Genomic DNA, 20,511 nt, shown 5'->3' with positions numbered 1-20,511 from the left:
TTCCGATACCAAAGAGGGACTAATTGTGTTTACACTGAGGCAAAAAAGATGACAAAAAGTCATCACAGGATGCTACAAATAATAGTATCATCAAGTTGTTGCTGTCATGTTCCTAATCACTTCTCTCAGTTATATTGGCCCCTTGGCACTTGATGTGAGTGTGTAAAAAGCACATGTGTAATTAGAGCATTCCTGTTAGAAGCATGGGGCAGAGGGGTACTTGAACAGAATGTGCCAATATTCTGTTAGTGAGATGTCAGGTGATGAAACAAATGTATCCATGTCAGCACACCCGCAAAAATCCAGGACACATTCATAGCTGTAGACCTTTTGTGCAATGCATAAAAAACAAAGTAGTGTATTACAAAATAACTTTAAGTGATGGGTCTTGTTTCCTAAACAGCAAAAACCATGAAAGGCTCACCACAGAGCAAGTAACTGCTGGCAGCCAAAAACAACCAGTCATAAGTTATTTATTAATGCAACAGTACCGGTAACCTTTTGAGCTCTGATGCCTCACATCACGAGGGTCCTGGGGAGTTTGCATATTTTCACCATGTGCTAGTTTCAAATTCTTTGATTAAACTCAAAATGTGATCTTTTAAGCTTCAAGGAATTATACATGCAATTTCAATAATCATTTTATCCTTTAAACACTAAAATTGACCAATTATGAATTTGAACAATGATTTTAAGACTTGATTTTGGCACAATGTGTATATATAGCAGCTGGATGGCATAGTGGTAACACTACTTCCCTCCTGACCAGGGTGTCTGTATCCAATAGGGGTCGCCAGGCTAGGGCCTGCATATTTAGTATAATGTATTATTATTCCTTTCAATAGGGAAAGTCAGTGTGAAGTGTTCTGTTTTATTTAGTTTATTATGAATATATTACATGTTAAGGATGATGAAATAATGTTTCCATTGAATCTTTGGAACAAAGACCTGTCCTCTGAAAGACACCATGTCTGAAAAGACAGAATAATGTGACATCCATATGCTAGGAGCAAGGATGTATTTTATTGCTATGGTGCAAAAAAATGTAAAACACTATCATGAAATTTATTAATGAAAGTCTTTTGAGGCATTAAGAAAAGCCATGAATTTTTTCTTCGAAGTATCAGGCTGGCTTCTTCCACCAAATACGTACGCACTGTATCACAATAGAGATGGAAAACAAGCAGCAAGAAAGCAACAATTAAGAAAAAACAAAACCCAGGGGAGGAAGCAGATAAGAGGGAGGGAACAGGAAAACAGCAAGCTGCAAATGTTCTTGTTGTGCAGTGTGGCATGCATCTACACAAACACACAGCAGTTCGACATTTTTAACCAAAAGATTTTTTTTAATTAAAAGTCAATATATATCCAGAAAACCAAAATATACACATTAAATTGAGTGACATATATTTTAGTTTTAAAATTTTGAAAAAAGTGCAAACATCACAGTATCTAAAAGCTTACATATGTGAGTTCTGCTGGACATGACTGAAACATAACGCCAATGAAATACATGACAATTTTACATTTCTATTTATTACTGGAACGCATCCAACCAAATAAATGCATTTTGGCCCATTTTAAAGACAAAGGTCTGATAATCAGGTTTGAAAAAAAGAAAAACAGTCACTCTGGATTCATTTATAAAATATTCACTTATTAATTTACAGTGTGGACAAATGCAATATGGAATTTACCATCTGCACATTAAAACAGTTCAAAAGAAAACTCACTGAGGCTCAACAAGTACATGTTTAAATGACCGAAAATCTAAAGTGCTACTTTAAACAACTTAGGAAGCAGCTATAAAAAAGCATACATGATACAAAATATAAAATAAAAAGCTTATCTAAAGTTCAAAACATCGTCAATAGTATTATATAGCTTTCTTTTTTTTATATACAATAGAACAGTAACCTGCATCTATTCCTGCTCGCAATTTCCGTGTTGGGAATAATTCATAATTATTTCCAACTTACAATTTCTAATTTCACATACGTTAGTTTGAACTTTGACATCCCCCTCCTGTACAACTAGAGCCAGTCTAGCTTTTCTGCAAACGCAGGCTTTAGGCCTGATTAAGGAGTTCCTGAGTGATACTGTCATTTCTTTGCCACGGGCCTAAATTAAAAGAATCAAGTGATTAAATGCCTTTTTGTAATGCAACTTGAGTGAATTATTGATATATAATATTTAGCTAATCGCCACCAAAATTAATTATAACTCAGAATGTGTGACATATAGAGCTATAAATAAACAGCAAATATATTTTGTAAAATGTTTCTTTTTTCTCCTGTTGTAATGATTACTAAATAGAACACAAGCTCAAGAATAAATAATTTAGAGTGAATAAAAAAGGTTTGTACACTCAAAGTTTGAGAAGTTACAGCAGCTGGATTATGTTTGGGAAGGAATACTGACCCATCTTCACTTTTACAGTTACACAGCAGGTCATATTTGTGTTTGCCCGTACAGCTAACTTGTGCTCGTTACTACCGAGTTACAGAGTTAAGAAACGTAGGATATATGGAGAACCTGCAGTACCTTTTTTTTTTAGCTGTAGCTCATATTCTCCTGCAGTTACCACCCCTGACAGACACATTTCATCAGAACACTCCTCCAGGAGAAACGTCCTGGTCGACCTCCAGCTCCTCCATCACTGGTGGTATACTGGCATTATTTTTACATTCAAAGTCCGGCTTCTGCATCTTTGTTCATTTAACTCTTCTCCTGGGCCTGGAGCATGTGCTGCCTGGTAGATCCGGTGCTGCTGCTGCCAAGACCAGAGCCACCAGCCTGCTTCTGCATCCAGTCCAGCATGCAGAATCGCAGCATCAGGAAGAAACCTGTGAGCGACAGACGAGAAACCAAGATTCAAAATGGATTGTTTTTACTCAGTTGCCACAGTATCTGATTGTTTTAAAAAATCTTTGACGTGAGTGTTATAGGGACAGAAAATTTGCAGTAAATATGCTAGCAGGAAACGAGCATGATTTGCAGTAAGAATAAGTCAGTGGCAAAACGTTCTCAGATATACTACATAAAAAATGAGCCTTTAATATCTGTTATTTGCAGTAAATGCCACCACAGCTCTGGAAAACCTCCTGTGTTGTACCAGTGCCAAAGACTTCACGCCCCAAGGACCTCAACAGCTACAGGCCGGTGGCTCTGACATCCCACCTGATGAAGACCCTGGAGCGGTTGGTCCTGGCTCAGCTTCGGCGCCTAACAAGCTCATCACTGGACCCACTTCAGTTTGCCTACCAGCCTGGCATTGGAGCGGATGATGCCGTCATTCACCTCCTACATCGTTCCCTCGCTCACCTGGAGACCGCTGGAAGCACTGTGAGAATCATGTTCTTTGATTTCTCCAGTGCCTTCAACACCATTCTTCCCTCGGTTCTGAAGGACAAGCTGGAGAACTCTGGAGTGGACCATCACCTCACTACCTGGATCCTGGACTACCTCACCGACCGACCACAGTATGTGAGGACTCAGGGCTGTGTGTCGGACAGGGTCGTCTGCAGTACGGGGGCCCCACAGGGAACGGTTCTGGCTCCGTTCCTCTTCACCATCTACACTGCAGACTTCTCCCACAATTCCACCCAGTGCTTCCTGCAGAAGTTCTCTGATGACTCTGCAATAGTCGGCCTCATCACTGATGGGGACGACAAGGAGTACAGAGGACTGACTCAAGACTTTGTGGACTGGTGCCAGCTGAACTACCTCCAGATCAACGCCAGTAAAACCAAGGAGCTGGTGGTAGACTTCCGCAGGCACAAGCATTCTCCACTGCAACCACTGAACATCCAGGGTATGGACATTGAGGCTGTGGACAGCTACAGGTACCTTGGTGTTCATCTGAACAACAGACTGGACTGGACTCATAACTCAGACGCCCTCTACAGGAAAGGGCAGAGCAGGCTGTACCTGCTGCGGAGACTCAGGTCGTTTGGGGTGGAGGGCCCACTCCTGAAGACCTTCTATGACTCTGTGGTGGCTTCTGCTATCTTTTATGGTGTGGTCTGCTGGGGCGGCAGCATCTCTGCTGGGGACAGGAAGAGACTGAACAGGGTGATCCGAAGGGCCAGCTCTGTTCTAGGATGCCCTCTGGACCCAGTGGAGGTGGTGAGTGACAGGAGAACGGCGGCTAAGCTGTCATCCCTGTTGGACAACGTCTCCCACCCCATGCAGCAGACTGTGACAGCACTGAGCAGCTCCTTCAGTGGGAGACTGCGGCACCCACGGTGTGGGACGGAGAGATTTCGCAGGTCTTTCCTCCCCACTGCTGTCAGACTCCACAACAAAGACTTTAACTGAACAAACACACACATCCACACATGTGCAATAACACTAAGTGCAATAATCTTTTCTGGCATCGTTGTATTTTTACTCAGTTGTATATAGCATTCGTATTCTATTTTTATCTTATTGTATATTTTTATTCTATTTTATTCTACTGTATATAGTATATTATTTTATTCTATTCTGTACAGCTGTGTACTGTATTTATTCTTATTGTATTCTAATTTTTGCCTCATAACTCTTGCACTGTCCACTTCCTGCTGTGACAAAACAAATTTCCCACGTGTGGGACTAATAAAGGTTATCTTATCTTATCTTATCATTCCTCAGCAGAACAGCTCACTTCACGTGTTTCTAAAATCATTCAAAAGCCTTAAAATATTTTTTTAACTCAAAGATATTGCATAATTTTAATATTTTTTTATTTAAAGAATTTTTGAAAATAAATTATTTTACAGTGTACAGAGGTGAACCAATACACTCGTGTTTTTATCAGCTGCCTGGATGTAGCTGAACAATGACTCTAAAAATGATGAACAGAAAATGAAAAATTATATTCTGTTTTGTAAAAAATAAACCATATTATTTACAACAACTTCTGCTGACAAAAATATAATACAATAAATAATCTGTGGTATCATTTATGTGGTAGTTCTTACAATGATATCATAACGATTCAGTTTAAAAATAATCTTTAATCTTGTTTTACTGTTACGAGACATAGTTTATTCATTTCTATGCTGCCTGCCTTTGCTTGGATCAGATGGTCTTTGTGTTCGTACCATTCCAAGCTTGTGTGCTAGCAACAAGGAAGTTGCAGAGAATCCTATTCTATACAAACGTACAGCCATTATAAATGCAGATAATGTCATGTCAGCAAACAGCTAGATTGGGCTCTAAATTGTTTCTATGTTTAAGAAAATAATACACCTGTAGGTAGGGTCATTTACAGACGTAGCATTTAGCCACTGCATGTTATATGGCTGGCATAGAACACATTCTGATACCACTATGCAGCAATAATGGGGTTAATAAATCACATATTTGGTGCTGAATCAAAAACAAGCATGCTGCATGTGAGAGGAAACAGCTTTGTCTCTGATAGGCAACAGCAACTGAAGGCCTTGATTAATCATGGCCATTGTCTCATTCCCACACTGATACAATAGGCCACTGGCTCCACATGTACAGTCACAGTGTATGAGCCAACAATGAATATACTCCCATCTAACAACCGACTATAAATAGTTAAAAGCTATAAAAGCACGTGGAGATTATTCCAAGTCACTTTTTCTTTGGATCTGTGTATTTATTAGATGACAATGATGTAATTTAATGTTGAGAAGCATCATCATCCTCTTTTGACAGCTTTCTGGAATGTATTCATAAATAAGAACAAATGCAAAGTAGTTCATAAACATGAGCTCATCATGTTTGCAAAGCCAATGGCATGTGTCCAAGGAGTCTGTCATTTCCATTGTTTCCATCTACTGTGCTACAAAAACATCTACATAACACACTGAGGTAAAGTTGCATTGTGTTACAGGCTATGTGGTGTTGAGGTACACATTCCTTATTTGCATAAAGTTGAGGTGTAGGGTTCTATATGCAAATTAGGGGTATCCAGCATAATATAATGCCTCTGGAAACTCCCGAAGGATTTTGAAAGATGAAGATGCATGGCATTTCATGCCTCAGTTTAATTTTTTTTTCCTTTTTTCTTTTGCTGGATATTTACAAGTGAGTGGCCATGTTGGTTTTTGTCTGAAAAGCAAAGAGTCCATGTGAGCTGTATTATCAGGAGCAGTTCAGTGTTCGCACAGCTGTAGGAGAATGTATGAGAGTGAGAGCATCTCTCAGTCATCATGACTGTCGAACTGCTCATCTATCACGTGATGGTCTGCAAAATATCCTTATGGTACTTGTCCTTAAGTATAACATCTCATTTTAAACCTGAAGTGTAATCTGGAATCACTGTACAGCAAAAGCACTGACCTTGAAATGAGTTGAGGATACAGGTGATGAAGAGAATAAAGGTAGAAATGGGCTCAAACTTAAGGAAGGCCAGACCCCAAGTGGTCCCATATAAGCAGCTGAGGCCCCAGATGCTGAGAAACGCCACTCGGTTCTGTTTCCATTCATCCCTGGTGCGGATCTGCCTGTAGACCAGGAACAGCATCACAAGGCCAGATGACACCAGGAGGGCCAGAGTCATCATGTTGGTCAAACAGAAAGCTAGCCAGCCTTTATTCTCATTTATATCCATCCAACACCTGGAAAAATCAAACAGTCAGAAGACAAAGAAAAAAAAAATCCAGAATAAAAATGCAAATATAAAGGCCAAATGATGTTCAAAATATGCTCAGCATTTTATTAAAGATTCCCATAATCCCCTTGAAATGTTTTGCTGTTGCCTTGAAAGCATGATTTTAAATACAAGCATGTGCTTGTATTTATTCACTTTCCAAATAATTTTAGATCAGATAAGGAAAGGCTTACATCTTATATGGATTCTCAGGGTCTTCGCTTGGTGGCACCTCTATGAGCCCATAAATATCACCTATTGGAGCCAGGATGACAACGGGAACAGCAGGAAGAGCTGGAAAAGAATAATCAAGAGTCTTACATGTGCTTTACCTTTATGTGTCACGAGATACATTTCAGAAATGAAACTCACCAAAACCAACTAGGTTCCAAATGTAGGGCTTCAGACGGGGGGTGAAGACCATGTAGACCAACCAGAAAGTGTGCAACACTTCGATGCCCATCCAGGCGAAGGAGCAGAGGAGGGCGTAGTGAAGTACTGCTCCTACCCAAGTGCACACACTTTCCCCTCCCACGTTAGCCAGGACTCCATTGAAGAAAAAAATCAGGCTGAGGAAGGCGAGGGACACAGCTAAGCCCACATGGATGGGCAAGGACTGCTCCTTTGATCGCCTCCTTGAAAGTCAGTGGAAAGTTAAAATAATAAAATAATAAAAAAAATATCTATATTGTATATTACATTAATAACATCTGTACCTTTTCCTGCAGAGATATATTATAAGAGCAACACAGCTGATCAGAGATACGGCACATCCCAGATATGTAATGACAGTAAGCTCCAGCAGGTGGGGCACTGGTTGACGATTCAGGTCCTGCCATAGGAAACAGTGCAGTGAGCAACATGGCCTTCACAAGACACACTGGTACAATGAAGACTGTTGATTTCTGTGTATCTTTTAAAAATCATTACTAATCTCATCACTATTGGTTTCTGTCTGTTGTTTATTTGTTGTATGAAAAGCAGTGTATCCGCATGTCTCACCACCAGCACAGTGAAGTACGTCAGATGGTTACACTGACACACAGTGTGGTTTTCCCCACTCTGTTCTGTCTTACATCCATCCTTCGACCAGTTCACCTGCAGAGAATCTGCAACAGGGAAATATCAAATCAATCCGCATTGCTGAAAATTATGATAAACGAAAATACAGATAAATATGTAAAGTAGCACATAATATTCATCTCTAAATGGTTCCAACCTTTTCTGGTGTCCCATGAAACACATGCCCTTGTTTTTCTTTTCTGAAATAAAGAAGGAGGGGAGAGACATGAGCTGCAATGTCACCACAATGTCAAAGAATATCCACGTCACAGGTGCTTTTATGTGTTGTTGTGTGCATTGCACAGATGCAATAGACAGCCTCATAAATTGCATAAACAACAGTCTGTTTCTGCCAGACATAAGGTTAGAAAAGAAACCTATAAGTGGTTTCTGTGTGTTTGCTGCACCGTGGAGGTAGATATGCAGACGTCACGGAAGTAAAAACCATCTTGTTTGTCTTTTAACAGCATCCACACCTGAGCCACATTTGACAGCCTGTGTGTGTATTGACATCTGTACTGCTGCACATTGCAGTCAATTTCAGCAGTTACTATTTGGTACAGTAAGTGTCAGTTTAAGGAAGTAGCTTTAAGTAATATAAAGTGGGTGGGGAGCGTACTGATACAGGCTAAACGCCACAGAAACACACAAACTTACAGATACGGCTTCATGGTAAAAATCTATCCTAATGGGTTCAGGCAGATTTCTGATGATCTCGTTCTCCACCGTGATTTCCACCACATCATTGATAGGCTTGGCAGTTTTGTGAGCCTCCTGAAACAAACACACACAACTTGACCTTCATCTTACACAATGCAGCATAAATATTTGCACACAAAGCAACAAAAGTATTCCAGATAGAATCGCAAATGTGAACACTGGAAAAAATTGCAGGCTGACAGCTAAATAAGGTCACCTGAAATCCTGTCATATGTGCCTGTATCGACTGAAGGCAAACAGCCTTACCTGTAACAGGGAGATGTTCTTGAAGAAAGTGCAGGCTACATTGTTAACATTTTTCACAGCTTGTTTTAAGGCAGCAGGGAGGTGGACAGTGATATTGGACTTGACAGGTCTACCAGCAATGGCCTGGAAAAGACAGCACATATAAGAACTGTGAGTTTTTACAATGTAAGCAAAACCTGCTTCACTCTGCAGCTCTGCTTGTGGCTCTGCTTTGAGATTGTTGGGTTACTAAATGACTCTATTTTAGGGTCGTTTAGAGGGAAAAAAAAGTCAGCTTTCAACACCATCCTGTAATCGTCAGTAGAATGCTGCCATCAGTCACTTTTATGTGACTAACCTCCCACCCTATTTTCTGTACTACATCACTTCTCCCCTCTACTTGCATGAATACTCTAGGTTATTCAAAAATGTGCTGTAAAGTAAGTCTGGATTAAAAATGGAAGCACACAGTCTCAGATGCAAAGAAGGTTTTTTGCTAATGTCAGCAGTGCAAACTCTAAAAATATGAATCTTCATCCCAGTCGTATGACTGAAAGTGAAACCTCACTTCTGCAGATGTGTGATTCAGGTGAAACCTACAGAAACCTAATAATTGGATTTAAGAGGTGATATTACTCTGCAGAGCGGGACATTTTTGTGTGTTGTTCAAGTGTTGTTTTTTACCTATAAAAACATATCCGTGTGCCACAGTGGGCGACATAAATTAATTACAATGAACTGCAAATGTTGTTTTTAGTTCATCCCTGACACAATGATCATCTTCTTGAGCTATCATTAGTTTTTATTAAATTTCAATTATTTTTCAATTTCATTTTGTTTCAGTATAGTTTATTACAAATAACATTTTGATCATTTTATCTTTTTTATAATGTAGCTATAATTAAATGAGATTGTAAGATGAGGTAGTTCAGAACAGTAACACTGCAATACAACAGCTGACACACTATCACAAAGAGCATCCACTCTCTAAAAATAAATCATCAAAGCCTTCTCACACTGGTTGGTTTGAAAAAGAAAAGGTTAATCTGAAGACAAGTCTCTTTAACTTTTGCGTGTTTGTCTTACAGGTGATGTGACGCTGTGGCCTTTGAAATCTTCCTTCATCTCCACATCAGATTTGTGAGCGTATGGAGGCTCAGCACACCTGGACACAAACATCAGGCACAGCCATGATTATAAGTTTGTCATGTTTCATTTGAATGGAGCAATATTACATCAGACAGCTAATGTCTTCACTCCTCGTTTGTAATCAAAGTTTGTGTACTTCAGGAAGGATCAAGTCTACAACATCCTGCCATGATATCCCTGCAATAAACTGGTGCATTTGAGGAAAAGAGAGGAAATTACTTGTTGGGGCCGGATTCCCGTTTCGCCTGTTCACATAATTCTGCTGCAAAAACAGAAAAGAAGAGAAAGTTCTGATTCTGACATGCTGCACTTGATAACAGAAATCTGAAATGCTGGTTCAGCAAAGCTAAATATGAACAACATTACAGACAAACTGAGTTATTGGAACAAATAAAACAGTACAGAACATCAATTTTATTTTTTGCTAAATATATTTCATTCATAGATTTTCTATCAAGAATATGCTGACACAATATGTGTAATCTTCCTTACTGTAGTTGGTGGAATGTGCTTGAAAGTTGTACGCCATCCGTGTTTTGTCGGTGATGAAATCATGATTAATCTCGGTATTGAGGATGCCGTAGTCTGCTTCTTGTGTGTTTGGGCCATCACTCAGGTCAGTGCAGCAGGAATCCTGCAGGCTTGCAGGTGAGCACAGAATAAGCTTCTTCTCTCCTACCTGAACATCACAACAGGAAAAACAAAAACAAAAAACAGAAATTATCATAATAATCTTGAATTTAGCTAGTGTAGTGTATGCAGTGTACAGAACATCATATAAATTTTACATTTTGTTATATGGCTTTTAGAATGTGGTGGTGGTATATTATTATACACATGTGCTTTTTCCACATCTTTCATTTAACTACCTCACGCTCATTTTTAGTTGAGTTCTCCTGAACTTTAATGTTATTGAGTAAAAGAATGGGTGTCAAATGATGAAACAAAAAAAAAAATAGCATTTAGAACCCACACTTAAATTTAAAAATTGTTATCACTTACTGTCAGCATTAACTGGTCCAGCAGTGGCTCCCAGTCCAGACAGAACTTGATGTCCTCCCCTGACTCAAGTCCAAGGTGCTTGAAGGTAATCACTTCAGATCTCCTACACTGGGCTGTGATCTGCCCGTTGATGGACAGAAAGCTCTCATTGGCTGAAATGGAGATTCCTTTACAGCCAGTAGAGATGTTGAGGTTCAGGCTCAGGGGGTTGTTGCCATGGTGCCATGTGCCGCAAAAGTTCCAGTCCAGGTCATTGTCATTGTTACTGGAAACTGTTAAAATACAGCACACAGTATTAAAACATAATTAACACATTTAGCTAATTGGTTCTCCCACTTGTTTTGAAAATGAAAAATTTCGTCTACTTCACAATGGTATTAGTGACCAGTCCAGATGATAAAAACAACCCTCTTGCTGCACTCTACTGTATGTGCTTTCATCCTGGTGGTAGTTTAAGGGCAGGGATTATTCAAGAGAGAGAAGTTAAGCATTTCTAAAGTAGACCTCTTGCAGGGACTTTGCAATGTGGACTACAAGTGCTCAAATAATATTTTTCACTTCTCTTCACTGAGGTGATTTAAATATTTGTGGTTTGAAGCTACTGGGAAACTTAGTGGGTTGTATTGCAGTTCTATAGTACTGAGTGTTTCCTAGCATGTTGTCGCTATATTATTTTCCTCCTCCAGGGCTTTGCTTTGGTTACATGACTGAAAGCAATGAATACTACACCTCCGCATTCAGTAACACAATCCTGCCATCTACCTGCATTGTTTGCTAAAATGTCACTACTTTGGCTAGACTTTAGGTTCAGGGCAGAAAACTGACATGTAAATGAATGTGTGTCTGCCAGCACTTGGGTAATAGGTCACAGTTACAATTTACAAATTTTAAACTTATGATCAGTTCATGAGCTCGGCGTTGCATTGATTCCTATTGGAGCCCATGTGTCCTGCCTTGCTTTATGATACTGACCGAAGAGTTCTTATGGTAGTGGAAGCTTTAACTCTCCTGTGTCAGCAAAGTATTTCCTTACTATCTGAGGCACTCTAGTTGTCTAATGCTCACAAACAGAGGTCACATAGAGAAAAATACTATAAAGGAAATGCTATGAAAAACTGATAATCTAATATATTTTTGAGAATTCTGTCATGTTCATTTAATGTCTCTTCTAGAATATCTATAAAAAGGGCAACATAACGTATAATGTAGGAAGTGGCACAACATGAATGCAGTTTGCTTTATGATGAACAAGATAAAGTATCTCTAAGACCTTACCAGTGGTGAGGATGATTAAGAAGAGCGCAAACTTCAGATTATCCATCGGCTGCAGCTCGGTTGCTAACACCTGTTCTGCAGAAATACAAAAAATGAAACGGTTTTAAAAGGGGAACAAATTTATAACTGCGTAAATGCTTATGCAAGGAGAACAGCAATTTAGCACCATTAAAATCAGTGGCTAAAACTGTGTGTGTGTGTGTGTGTGTGTGTGTGTGTGTGTGTGTGTGTGTGTGTGTGTGTGTGTGTGTGTGTGTGTGTGTGTGTGTGTGTGTGTGTGCATGGTTAAATGAAAGAGCACAGTGTTAATTTGCAGCCAATTTTAACCACATATAGAAAATGTTAGAACAAATAAAAAAAGCATATCAATTACATTCTTTTTACATGAAGTCATAAAAAACGAAACAAAAAGTTCCCAGTTTAATGTAATGACATTTTCTTAGTGATACCATTCTCATTTGGACGCCTGGTTTGTTATCTGTCCTTATATATCAGTGAACACAAATGAGTTCAGCCTCAAAATAAACACAGCGACCTTTCTAAGCTCTTATCAATGGAAACAGTCTTCCCCTTGTAACGGGAATGAGAACACATACACATGCATCAGCAATTCAGTCTTTCCATAACCCTACAGTGAGCTGCTTTTCCTCCAAGGTCAAGTGCTGAATAGTCAAGCAAGCTTATACTGACAGTTTCCATGTCCACCACCAGTTAGTGTCTAAAGCAGAAAAATATACAACTGGGAATTTTCTTTGAAAAAAATCCACTTTGCATCATATTAGAGAATCACATGACTGTCAACAGACGGACATGTCTCAAATAACCACAAATGCATTTTTGTCATTTTCAATTTCAACCAAAGACGGAAACTCATCCTAGTCTGGTGTCATTGCTTTACATCACCACATCCAAACAAGCTCATAGCGTGGAAGTTAAAACCTAACAAATACTAGATCTGTGACCACGTCGCGTGGGTTTACTGCATGGTATGCGTGACAGTGAGAATGTCTGGAAAATAATCAAAAAAGCAGACAGGAACCTGTTGAACCACAGACAAAGCAGGCAGACAGACAGAAAAAAGAACAATAGAAAGACAGGGAAATATCACACTGCATATCCTGAGAGGACAGCTTGCTATTTATAACACCCACACTCGATACTTGAGAAAGATATAAGCCTTGCACAACCCACCCATTAATGCACAGAGACATACAAATAAGCAAACAAACACACACAAACAGGAGGTTTATTTGATGAACACACAAAATGCTACCTTACTTTTTTGCATTATGCGGCACTTTCACTGATGCTCTATTGGCCTGGCTTCAGTTTTAGAGTTTGATAAGTCGGTGATGTTAACATGCTCAGTTCTTTGTTGTTTTTTTGCCTCTATATCTTCCTCTTTCCTCCCTTTTCCTTCTCTTGACACCCAAATTGGTCAATGCAATTGGCTGCCCCTCCCAAGGCCTGGTTCTGCTTGAGGTCTCCTCGTGTCAAAAGAGAGTTCTTCACCCCCACCATTGCCATATACTTACTCATAGAGGATGTCTGTTGTTAGGATTCTCTCTATAAAAACAGTAGGGTTTTTAGCTTACAGTACAAATTGCCTTGAGATAATAATCTGTCATGTAAATAAAGTCATATTGAATTAACTGCATTTTCTTATATATACCGACATGAGAATGCTCTAAATTTTAGAGCGTTAGTCTGTTCTATCGTTATCTGTGTCACATGTCTTCACTATGGTCATCCCAGTCAACACACAAGCCTCACCACTTGTTACTCAAGCATTTAGTTTGAGAGCGACAGCTGAACATTAGCTTTCCTGTGAAGATGCCACGTCACACCAGCCAGTTCTCTCAGCTGCGACACTTCTTGTGATGCAGAACTGTGGTTTGACATAAGATATCTTCTTGAAATGAAGCCAAGAAGACAATATCAAAATATCCCACAGTTTACTTTTCAGTTCAGTTATCTAACACAAAGACGTGTGAAAATGAAACCTTTGTATTTTCCGTGTCAAAGTGTGGTTTTGGCATTTCGTTCTCTGATAATTTAAAAGTGACAAAAGCAAAAAAGTTGCTAAGGTGTAACTTCAAGCGGTGCATGCTTGAGAAACTAATGTGTAATATAGTGACCTGCCAGGAAGGAGTGCAGTAATATTTCTCTGCCTCAGTTAAACAGATATTGTAGTTTAAAATATGTTACTGTCTTTTCATTTATCAAGGCTTTAGGATCTTTAGAAAACTTATTTATCTGAATTACAACTTTTACTAGAATAGCATGATACAATATGATATAATAACATGATTCATTGTGGAGCTCTGTATCATAATTTCAGCCTCTATGTCAGGAAAAAAGTGATTTATGAGATATTGAAAACGATGTGATTGGTGGTGTCAATTTACTGTATTTTTTCCACCCAACTATCTCTACGGTTAACCTTGAATGGTCAGAAAAAGAGAAAATATCCACTGAGCGGCAGTTCTCTGTGTAAAAATATCTTGTTGTTCAGAGGAGGAGCTTGCTTTGAACTGATAAGAAGGCAACAATTACTCAAATAACAATCCACATATGTTCACCAAAGGTAGATGATAAACTGTTGCAATAGTTTGATGGGTGAGAATTTGGTGTTAATAAAAGCATTCTGTCCTGTATCAACAGGTCAGCAGGTCAGAGTGGTAGTGGTAGAGTCTTTGTACATAACTTCCAAAATGCCACTGACTCCCTGAGTATTGTTGCTATGGTTGTCCATCCCTTTACAATCACAGAACAGCCATCATCTAATGACTGATTTCAGGATGATGATGCACCGTTTCACAAATTCAAATGGCCTCTTCATTCACTAGATCTTAATCCAACAGAGCACATGCAAAATGGGAGATTCACATCACGCATTTGCAACTGATAAGTCTGCAACAACTGTGTAATATCATCATGTCAATATGCTCCAACACATCTGAGGAATGTTTTTTTGTTGAATATGTTACAACAGTTCTGAAGGCAAAAAGGATCCAACCTTGTAACACCAAGGTGTGCTTAATGAAGTGGCTTAAGAAGAAGTAAGCTTGAGCATGGGATAATTGCTGTTATCAGTGTGTCTCATGAGAGAGACATCTGTTAAGGAAAAACATCAATTCCATCGGTCTGTTTCATGTATGTTATTACAACGGAAACGAAAGCTCAAGAGACCAGAGCTTGGATGAATCTTCAAAAGCAGTAAGTGATGAGCTTGTTTGGTGGCCCTTGTACCATGGTACCATGCTAGGACAGAAATGAGCTGTTGTGGTACCTTAACCTAAACACACACCTCTGTCTCTCCTGGTGGACTCGGAGGAACAGGAGTCCCTCCCTCTGTAGATACAAAAGGATCATTCTAAGGTTATAAAAACACGACAATAGTGTCATCAAAGTCCTACATATGACCTTTACACCTACATACCAATTTGGACTTTTTCGAGCTAAAATTCCCAAAATGATCCTTCCACAAAACCCTAATTTAGTTTGGCTCAAAATGTCAGCTGATCTCCTCCTACATATATACATATAAGCTGAAATAATGAAGTTGTGAATAAACATGGGTGTGGTTACTTTGTCAGCTGTTCCGTTTCTCATGAAAGTACATTTTAGAAACTACCCATATCATCAAAGAGAGTTCCTATTTATATAAATAAATAAATAGGTAAGAAGGCCAATCTTGAGGCTTTAAAATGTTTGTCTTAATTTGTTATGTCTTATTGTTTGCATCTTCATAATAGAGTCCATGGTCCCAATACGTACTTAACACAATCCCCAAACTTTAAATTTAGAGTTGGGGTGAAATATCAGGTGCATCGCAGTGGTGATGAATTCACACACAGCATTAGTGTATGATTTGTAGCAGCATCACCCACGAACTGCTCATTACAGTTTTCTCATTATATCTACGAAGAGATCAGAGGTTAAAAATAAATGGCCACTGTCACCACACCCAGAGCTACAAGAGTGAACACACACTGTAAGCTTAGTTAAGGTGACAATGATGCCTATTATCAAATCTTTTATGTGCAATTATATAATTGGGTTCGAGTCTTTGCAAAGTTTGCAGTGACACAAATAATTTAAACAAATATATCCACTCTCTCTTACACAATATTTCAGCTTGTCGTGTAAACTATCTCTAATTCTGCACTCACTCTCTATTGTTCATGTACACTGGCCAGGGATCAATTCAGCACAAGAATTTCCCCTTTTCTTTCACTTCCTATGCTTGTGTGAATGTGGGTGTGAAAGAGATGCAATGACCAAAGCCTGGCATACGTGGAAGTGTGTTAGTGAGACGCAGTGCTCGCATACCGTAGCAGTCTTAGAATTTCTCACCTTTCAGCACAAAGACTCCACACATCCAGAAACTAAATTCACTCCATTTGTCACTCCTACACATTTATAAGATGATATGATAAGAGCCTTTGCCTCAGCATTTATGTGAACACATGCATCCATTCAAACTACCCACAACTGTGTTAACGAGACAACACTTGTGATTCCCCCGTCTGCTTGATTCTGTTTTCCAGTAATGACATATGTGGGTCTGACTCACCTGCCTATATGAATCATCTTTACAAGTTCTCACACTATGGCACAAAAGTCAAAACAATGTGTGACACAGATGGCAGAAAATGATACCAGACGGAGTACGCAATCTGTGTTCCAAGGTACATGGATATGTAACACTTTTATATTTGCTAGTGAATTATCCAAACCTAATATATTTTGCCACAAAAGTTTGAAACGTTTCTGCTCATCAAGGCCGACTGTCTTTGCCGTTCTTCATTCTCATTCATCAAACATAAACTACACTGAGAAGTGGACATGAGAAGTCTGCAACAAATGCGTTATGCTATTGTGTCAATATGGACAAAAATCTCTGAAGATTGTTTCTCTAATGTTTTTGAATCTTTAACACGCAAATTTTAGGCAATCTGAAGGCCCGAGGGCCCAACCTTGAACTACCAAGGTGTTAGTAATGAAGTGGCTGTGAAGCTTGAGGTAGGGCTGCTCGATTATGGCAAAAATGATAATCACGATTATTTTCACTGAAATTGAGATCTCGATTATTTGACGATATTTATTTAACCCTTTAAGACCTACCATAGAACCAAGTCCACCAGAGCTTATATATTTTTTTTTTACATGCTGTAGTGCCATTTTTGGGAGCATTTCAAGTTGCTATACAACTGTTATAGCCCATATTTTAATAATATGTATGCATTAAGTCCATAGTAATTACATTAATTACAAAAAAGTGCAATAAACTACAAAACAATTGAAAATCGTTTTTTGTTTTTGTTTTTTTTACATATATTTCTACTTGGGGAAATTTAAGAGGCTTATCCCTCAAAACTTTAAATACAAAAAAGTTGCAAAAAATAGTTTCCCACCACAGTAAATTTATTTTGAGTGTCTTCATAGTTTTATTTTGGAGATACATCAATTTTTATATACTGCAGGAAAAACAAAAAACAATCCTATGATGCAAATTTGCAAAGAAAGCAGCATGTGCATCAAAATAAACTATTTCCAGCAGTGCAATTCGAGTTCTAAGCATCACAGAAACTATTCAGAAAAGTCAAACATGACTTATAAAAACACCAGTATAGGCTTTTAAGGCCTACAAGTAAAAAACTACATTTTCCGTGAAAATGAAGTCGGTTTCGGACAGGAAATGGCGGACATGCGATAGTTCGCGTTGACGTCTTGTTCAATGTGGGAAGTGTTACGAACAGCTGATCAGATCGGCAAAGCGTGTTTCTGGAATATTATTTTTTTGTTCCTGCAAGCGCTTTTTATGCAATTTTTGCAAAGCTTTATGTGGAAGGGAACCGTGACCGAGGACAAGCTGATGGCATAAGATGTAAGTACAACTCCTCTGGTTTCATATGCAAAACAAATTATTGCGCTAGCTTACGCGGTTCAGGTTCTACAGGGATTTAAAGGGTTAACAATAACAATGTATTGAATAATGACTTTAAAAAATAATATAAAATAGTGTGCAAATACTGATAACAGTGCAAATGTTTGCAATATAAAAAATAAATGAAAAATGTAAACATCTATGTTTAGTGAACTTTGCAGTGTTGCTCTCAGTTACGACACTGTAGCAAAGTGTACACACTATGTCTACTTGATCCACGTCAAGTAGAACCCATAATGTTTCCACACCACTGAAGTTTTTTTTCTTTTACCTCTCTTTTCAACCAACGGCAGTCACTCTCCTCCCCAAATAACTTCTGCATAGCTTTCCGAGCTTCCCTTGGGTCTTCTTAATTGTTGTGACACATGTTGGAAATGCAGAGAGGTGCGCTTGATTTGCCACACGGAGCAGCGTGAGAGTAAAGCACGAGGGAGGGGCTAATAATCGGCTCAGTCATTTTTAATGATCGTTGAAAGCCCAGATCGTAATCGTGATTAAAATTCGATTAATTGAGCAGCCCTAGCTTGAGGATAGGTAATTGTAATAATAATAAAGAGACAAATCTGTTTCAAAAATCCAGTAGTTTAAATTTGTTTTATGTATGCCTTTACAATAGAGACTACCGCTTGGTTATCAAGCAGGGTTATAGTTGTTATACTTACAGTTGCGGTGTATGTTTGGTAGCAGTTTACTACCACAAATACACTGTGCTAGAGTACCAATAAATCTGCTGCGGTTGTACTTTGACCTACATAACCAACCTGGTTTACGCTTGTACTACAATATAAGGTAGTCTAAGGTAGTGATCAACATTGTGGCCAGCGCTTACAACTGTATGGGCTGCGTTGACAGCAATGTGTAGTTACCTTTCTAGGCAGGCATAATCTTGTTTTGGTTCTGGCATATGTGAAAACGAAGTACTGACTACTGGTACTTTTTGGTGTGGGTGATATAAAGCAAAAGAACGAAAACCAAAAAAGTGCCATCTACATCTAAATCAGACACATGGACTTATTTTTTTCTTACAAGGGCAAGACAAAGTAGATGGATTTGTAAAGAGTACTGTATGATAGTAAAAAGTCTGAAAATAATCAGCCATGGATGCCAAAGTAAACACTAGAGCTACCTCCCAATTCAGAGTGAGCTAAGAAGATAACATATCGATCACCTGGTCTTGATGAAGACAATGGGATCCAGATATTTGACACCATCTCAATGCTTTTTCATGTATACAGCCACACCTAGGTTCTACAGAGAAGGGAAGTGCAAAGTTGAGGAAAGGTACAGCAGAAAGGGTTGCATTAACCTGACACATGTGGACATCACAGGCACTGGATTCATACAACACCTCACATCTCAGAAATGGTGATCACTCTCTAGGTTCAAGACTTATTTAATGGTACAATAGTCTACATGTTTGCATTGAATTGGTAAGTAAATAGAAAGTATTTTAGTTAGTCAGTAAACTGGACTAGATTGCAATAGAAAAAGTTCAGTTTGTCAGGTGCATGCAACTTTAATTACAAGTTTGAATAAACTGTGTTGGTCAGTCTGGCTGGTTAACAATCACACTTTGCTGTAGAAAAAAATGACTGAAGACATCATTTGCAACAGAAAATATATGATAAAACACAATATATCACAATAACTTATTGCAATATTTAGCAAAAGTATCAGAATCACAATAAATTGTATCATTGAGTTGGGTATTATGATAATATTGCCCCTTTGGGTCTTTGGTAATTCACACCTCTAGCAGATGAACTGAAACGCGTTGCATCGCCTCAGACAAAGACCTGTGCAATGTGGGCTAGATGTTAAGTGTGTTGTGTTATTTTGGGACACAGCCCACGCCACGACTTCTAGCATCTATGCAGCACACACATTTGCTAGATATAGCCATAACTGAGCAACGAAGTATACCAAAAGTATCTTAATGTAAATGCGTGTGACAGACTTATCTTCTAGTGAATTATAATTTACTTGTCAGTTGGGTTGATTTTCAACCAAACACGAAAAGATGAAGCTCTGACGACAGTAGACGAAACTGCTAGGATCAGCATTTCAGCGTTGCCACTGAGGGCATGCTAGGATGCTCACATTAGCATTTCTCTTCAAAAGTAAATGTTTATTTCATATACACATCTCACAAGACTTAGGTATCACATTATACAATTCACTTGTGAAAAGGGGCAACATTTACATTTTTAGTCTATTCTTAGTTTAATCTTTCATGAGTTAATGAGAATGTTTTCTACAAATGATAAGCACCTCCTATTAAACCCTTTGATATACGTGACCTGGTTTCAGTAAAAGTACCTTGAAAATACCATTTCCTGTCATTCTCAAAGATTTAAAGTACCTCAGGGTAACATTTTCTGTCACTGCTTTTCATGTCTGTCCTTCTATTCTGCTGACTAGTCACCTGAGTTAAATATGTGAAAAAAAAAAACGACCCATCCAGTTTCACCATTTCTTTTACCCTCAGTCTTGGAACAAGCTGGAGCATTTTAAA

The 20,511-nt window shown here is 38.7% G+C and overlaps 1 protein-coding gene across 5 annotated transcripts in view; it reads right to left on the bottom strand.

Moving 5' to 3' along the window:
* Positions 1-1,307: 1,307 nt before the first annotated feature.
* adgrg1 (adhesion G protein-coupled receptor G1) overlaps positions 1,308-20,511 on the bottom strand; it is a 31,286-nt gene continuing 12,082 nt past the window's right edge. Inside the window, exons 1-15 of one of the 5 annotated variants that reach the window (XM_080885344.1) lie at positions 19,165-19,212; positions 12,044-12,113; positions 10,769-11,040; positions 10,259-10,445; positions 9,986-10,028; positions 9,704-9,782; positions 8,639-8,761; positions 8,330-8,446; positions 7,830-7,872; positions 7,613-7,719; positions 7,327-7,442; positions 6,983-7,245; positions 6,805-6,904; positions 6,301-6,578; positions 1,314-2,846 (exon numbers count right to left, since the gene is read on the bottom strand). In XM_080885344.1, the coding sequence (XP_080741470.1) occupies positions 2,719-2,846; positions 6,301-6,578; positions 6,805-6,904; positions 6,983-7,245; positions 7,327-7,442; positions 7,613-7,719; positions 7,830-7,872; positions 8,330-8,446; positions 8,639-8,761; positions 9,704-9,782; positions 9,986-10,028; positions 10,259-10,445; positions 10,769-11,040; positions 12,044-12,089 (1,902 nt within the window). In that variant the 5' untranslated portion in view covers positions 12,090-12,113; positions 19,165-19,212 and the 3' untranslated portion in view covers positions 1,314-2,718. Of the gene's footprint in view, positions 2,847-6,300; positions 6,579-6,804; positions 6,905-6,982; positions 7,246-7,326; positions 7,443-7,612; positions 7,720-7,829; positions 7,873-8,329; positions 8,447-8,638; positions 8,762-9,703; positions 9,783-9,985; positions 10,029-10,258; positions 10,446-10,768; positions 11,041-12,043; positions 12,119-19,164; positions 19,213-20,511 lie in introns of those variants that run through there. The other 4 variants (XM_080885341.1, XM_080885340.1, XM_080885342.1 and 1 more) reach the window with 4 other exon arrangements.

This window comes from Rhamphochromis sp. 'chilingali', assembly GCF_963969265.1.
Source record: "Rhamphochromis sp. 'chilingali' genome assembly, chromosome: 6".
Lineage (NCBI taxonomy): Eukaryota > Metazoa > Chordata > Actinopteri > Cichliformes > Cichlidae > Rhamphochromis > Rhamphochromis sp. 'chilingali'.
Note: the sequence above shows the minus strand (reverse complement) of the source record. Positions and strands in the feature narration are given on the sequence as shown.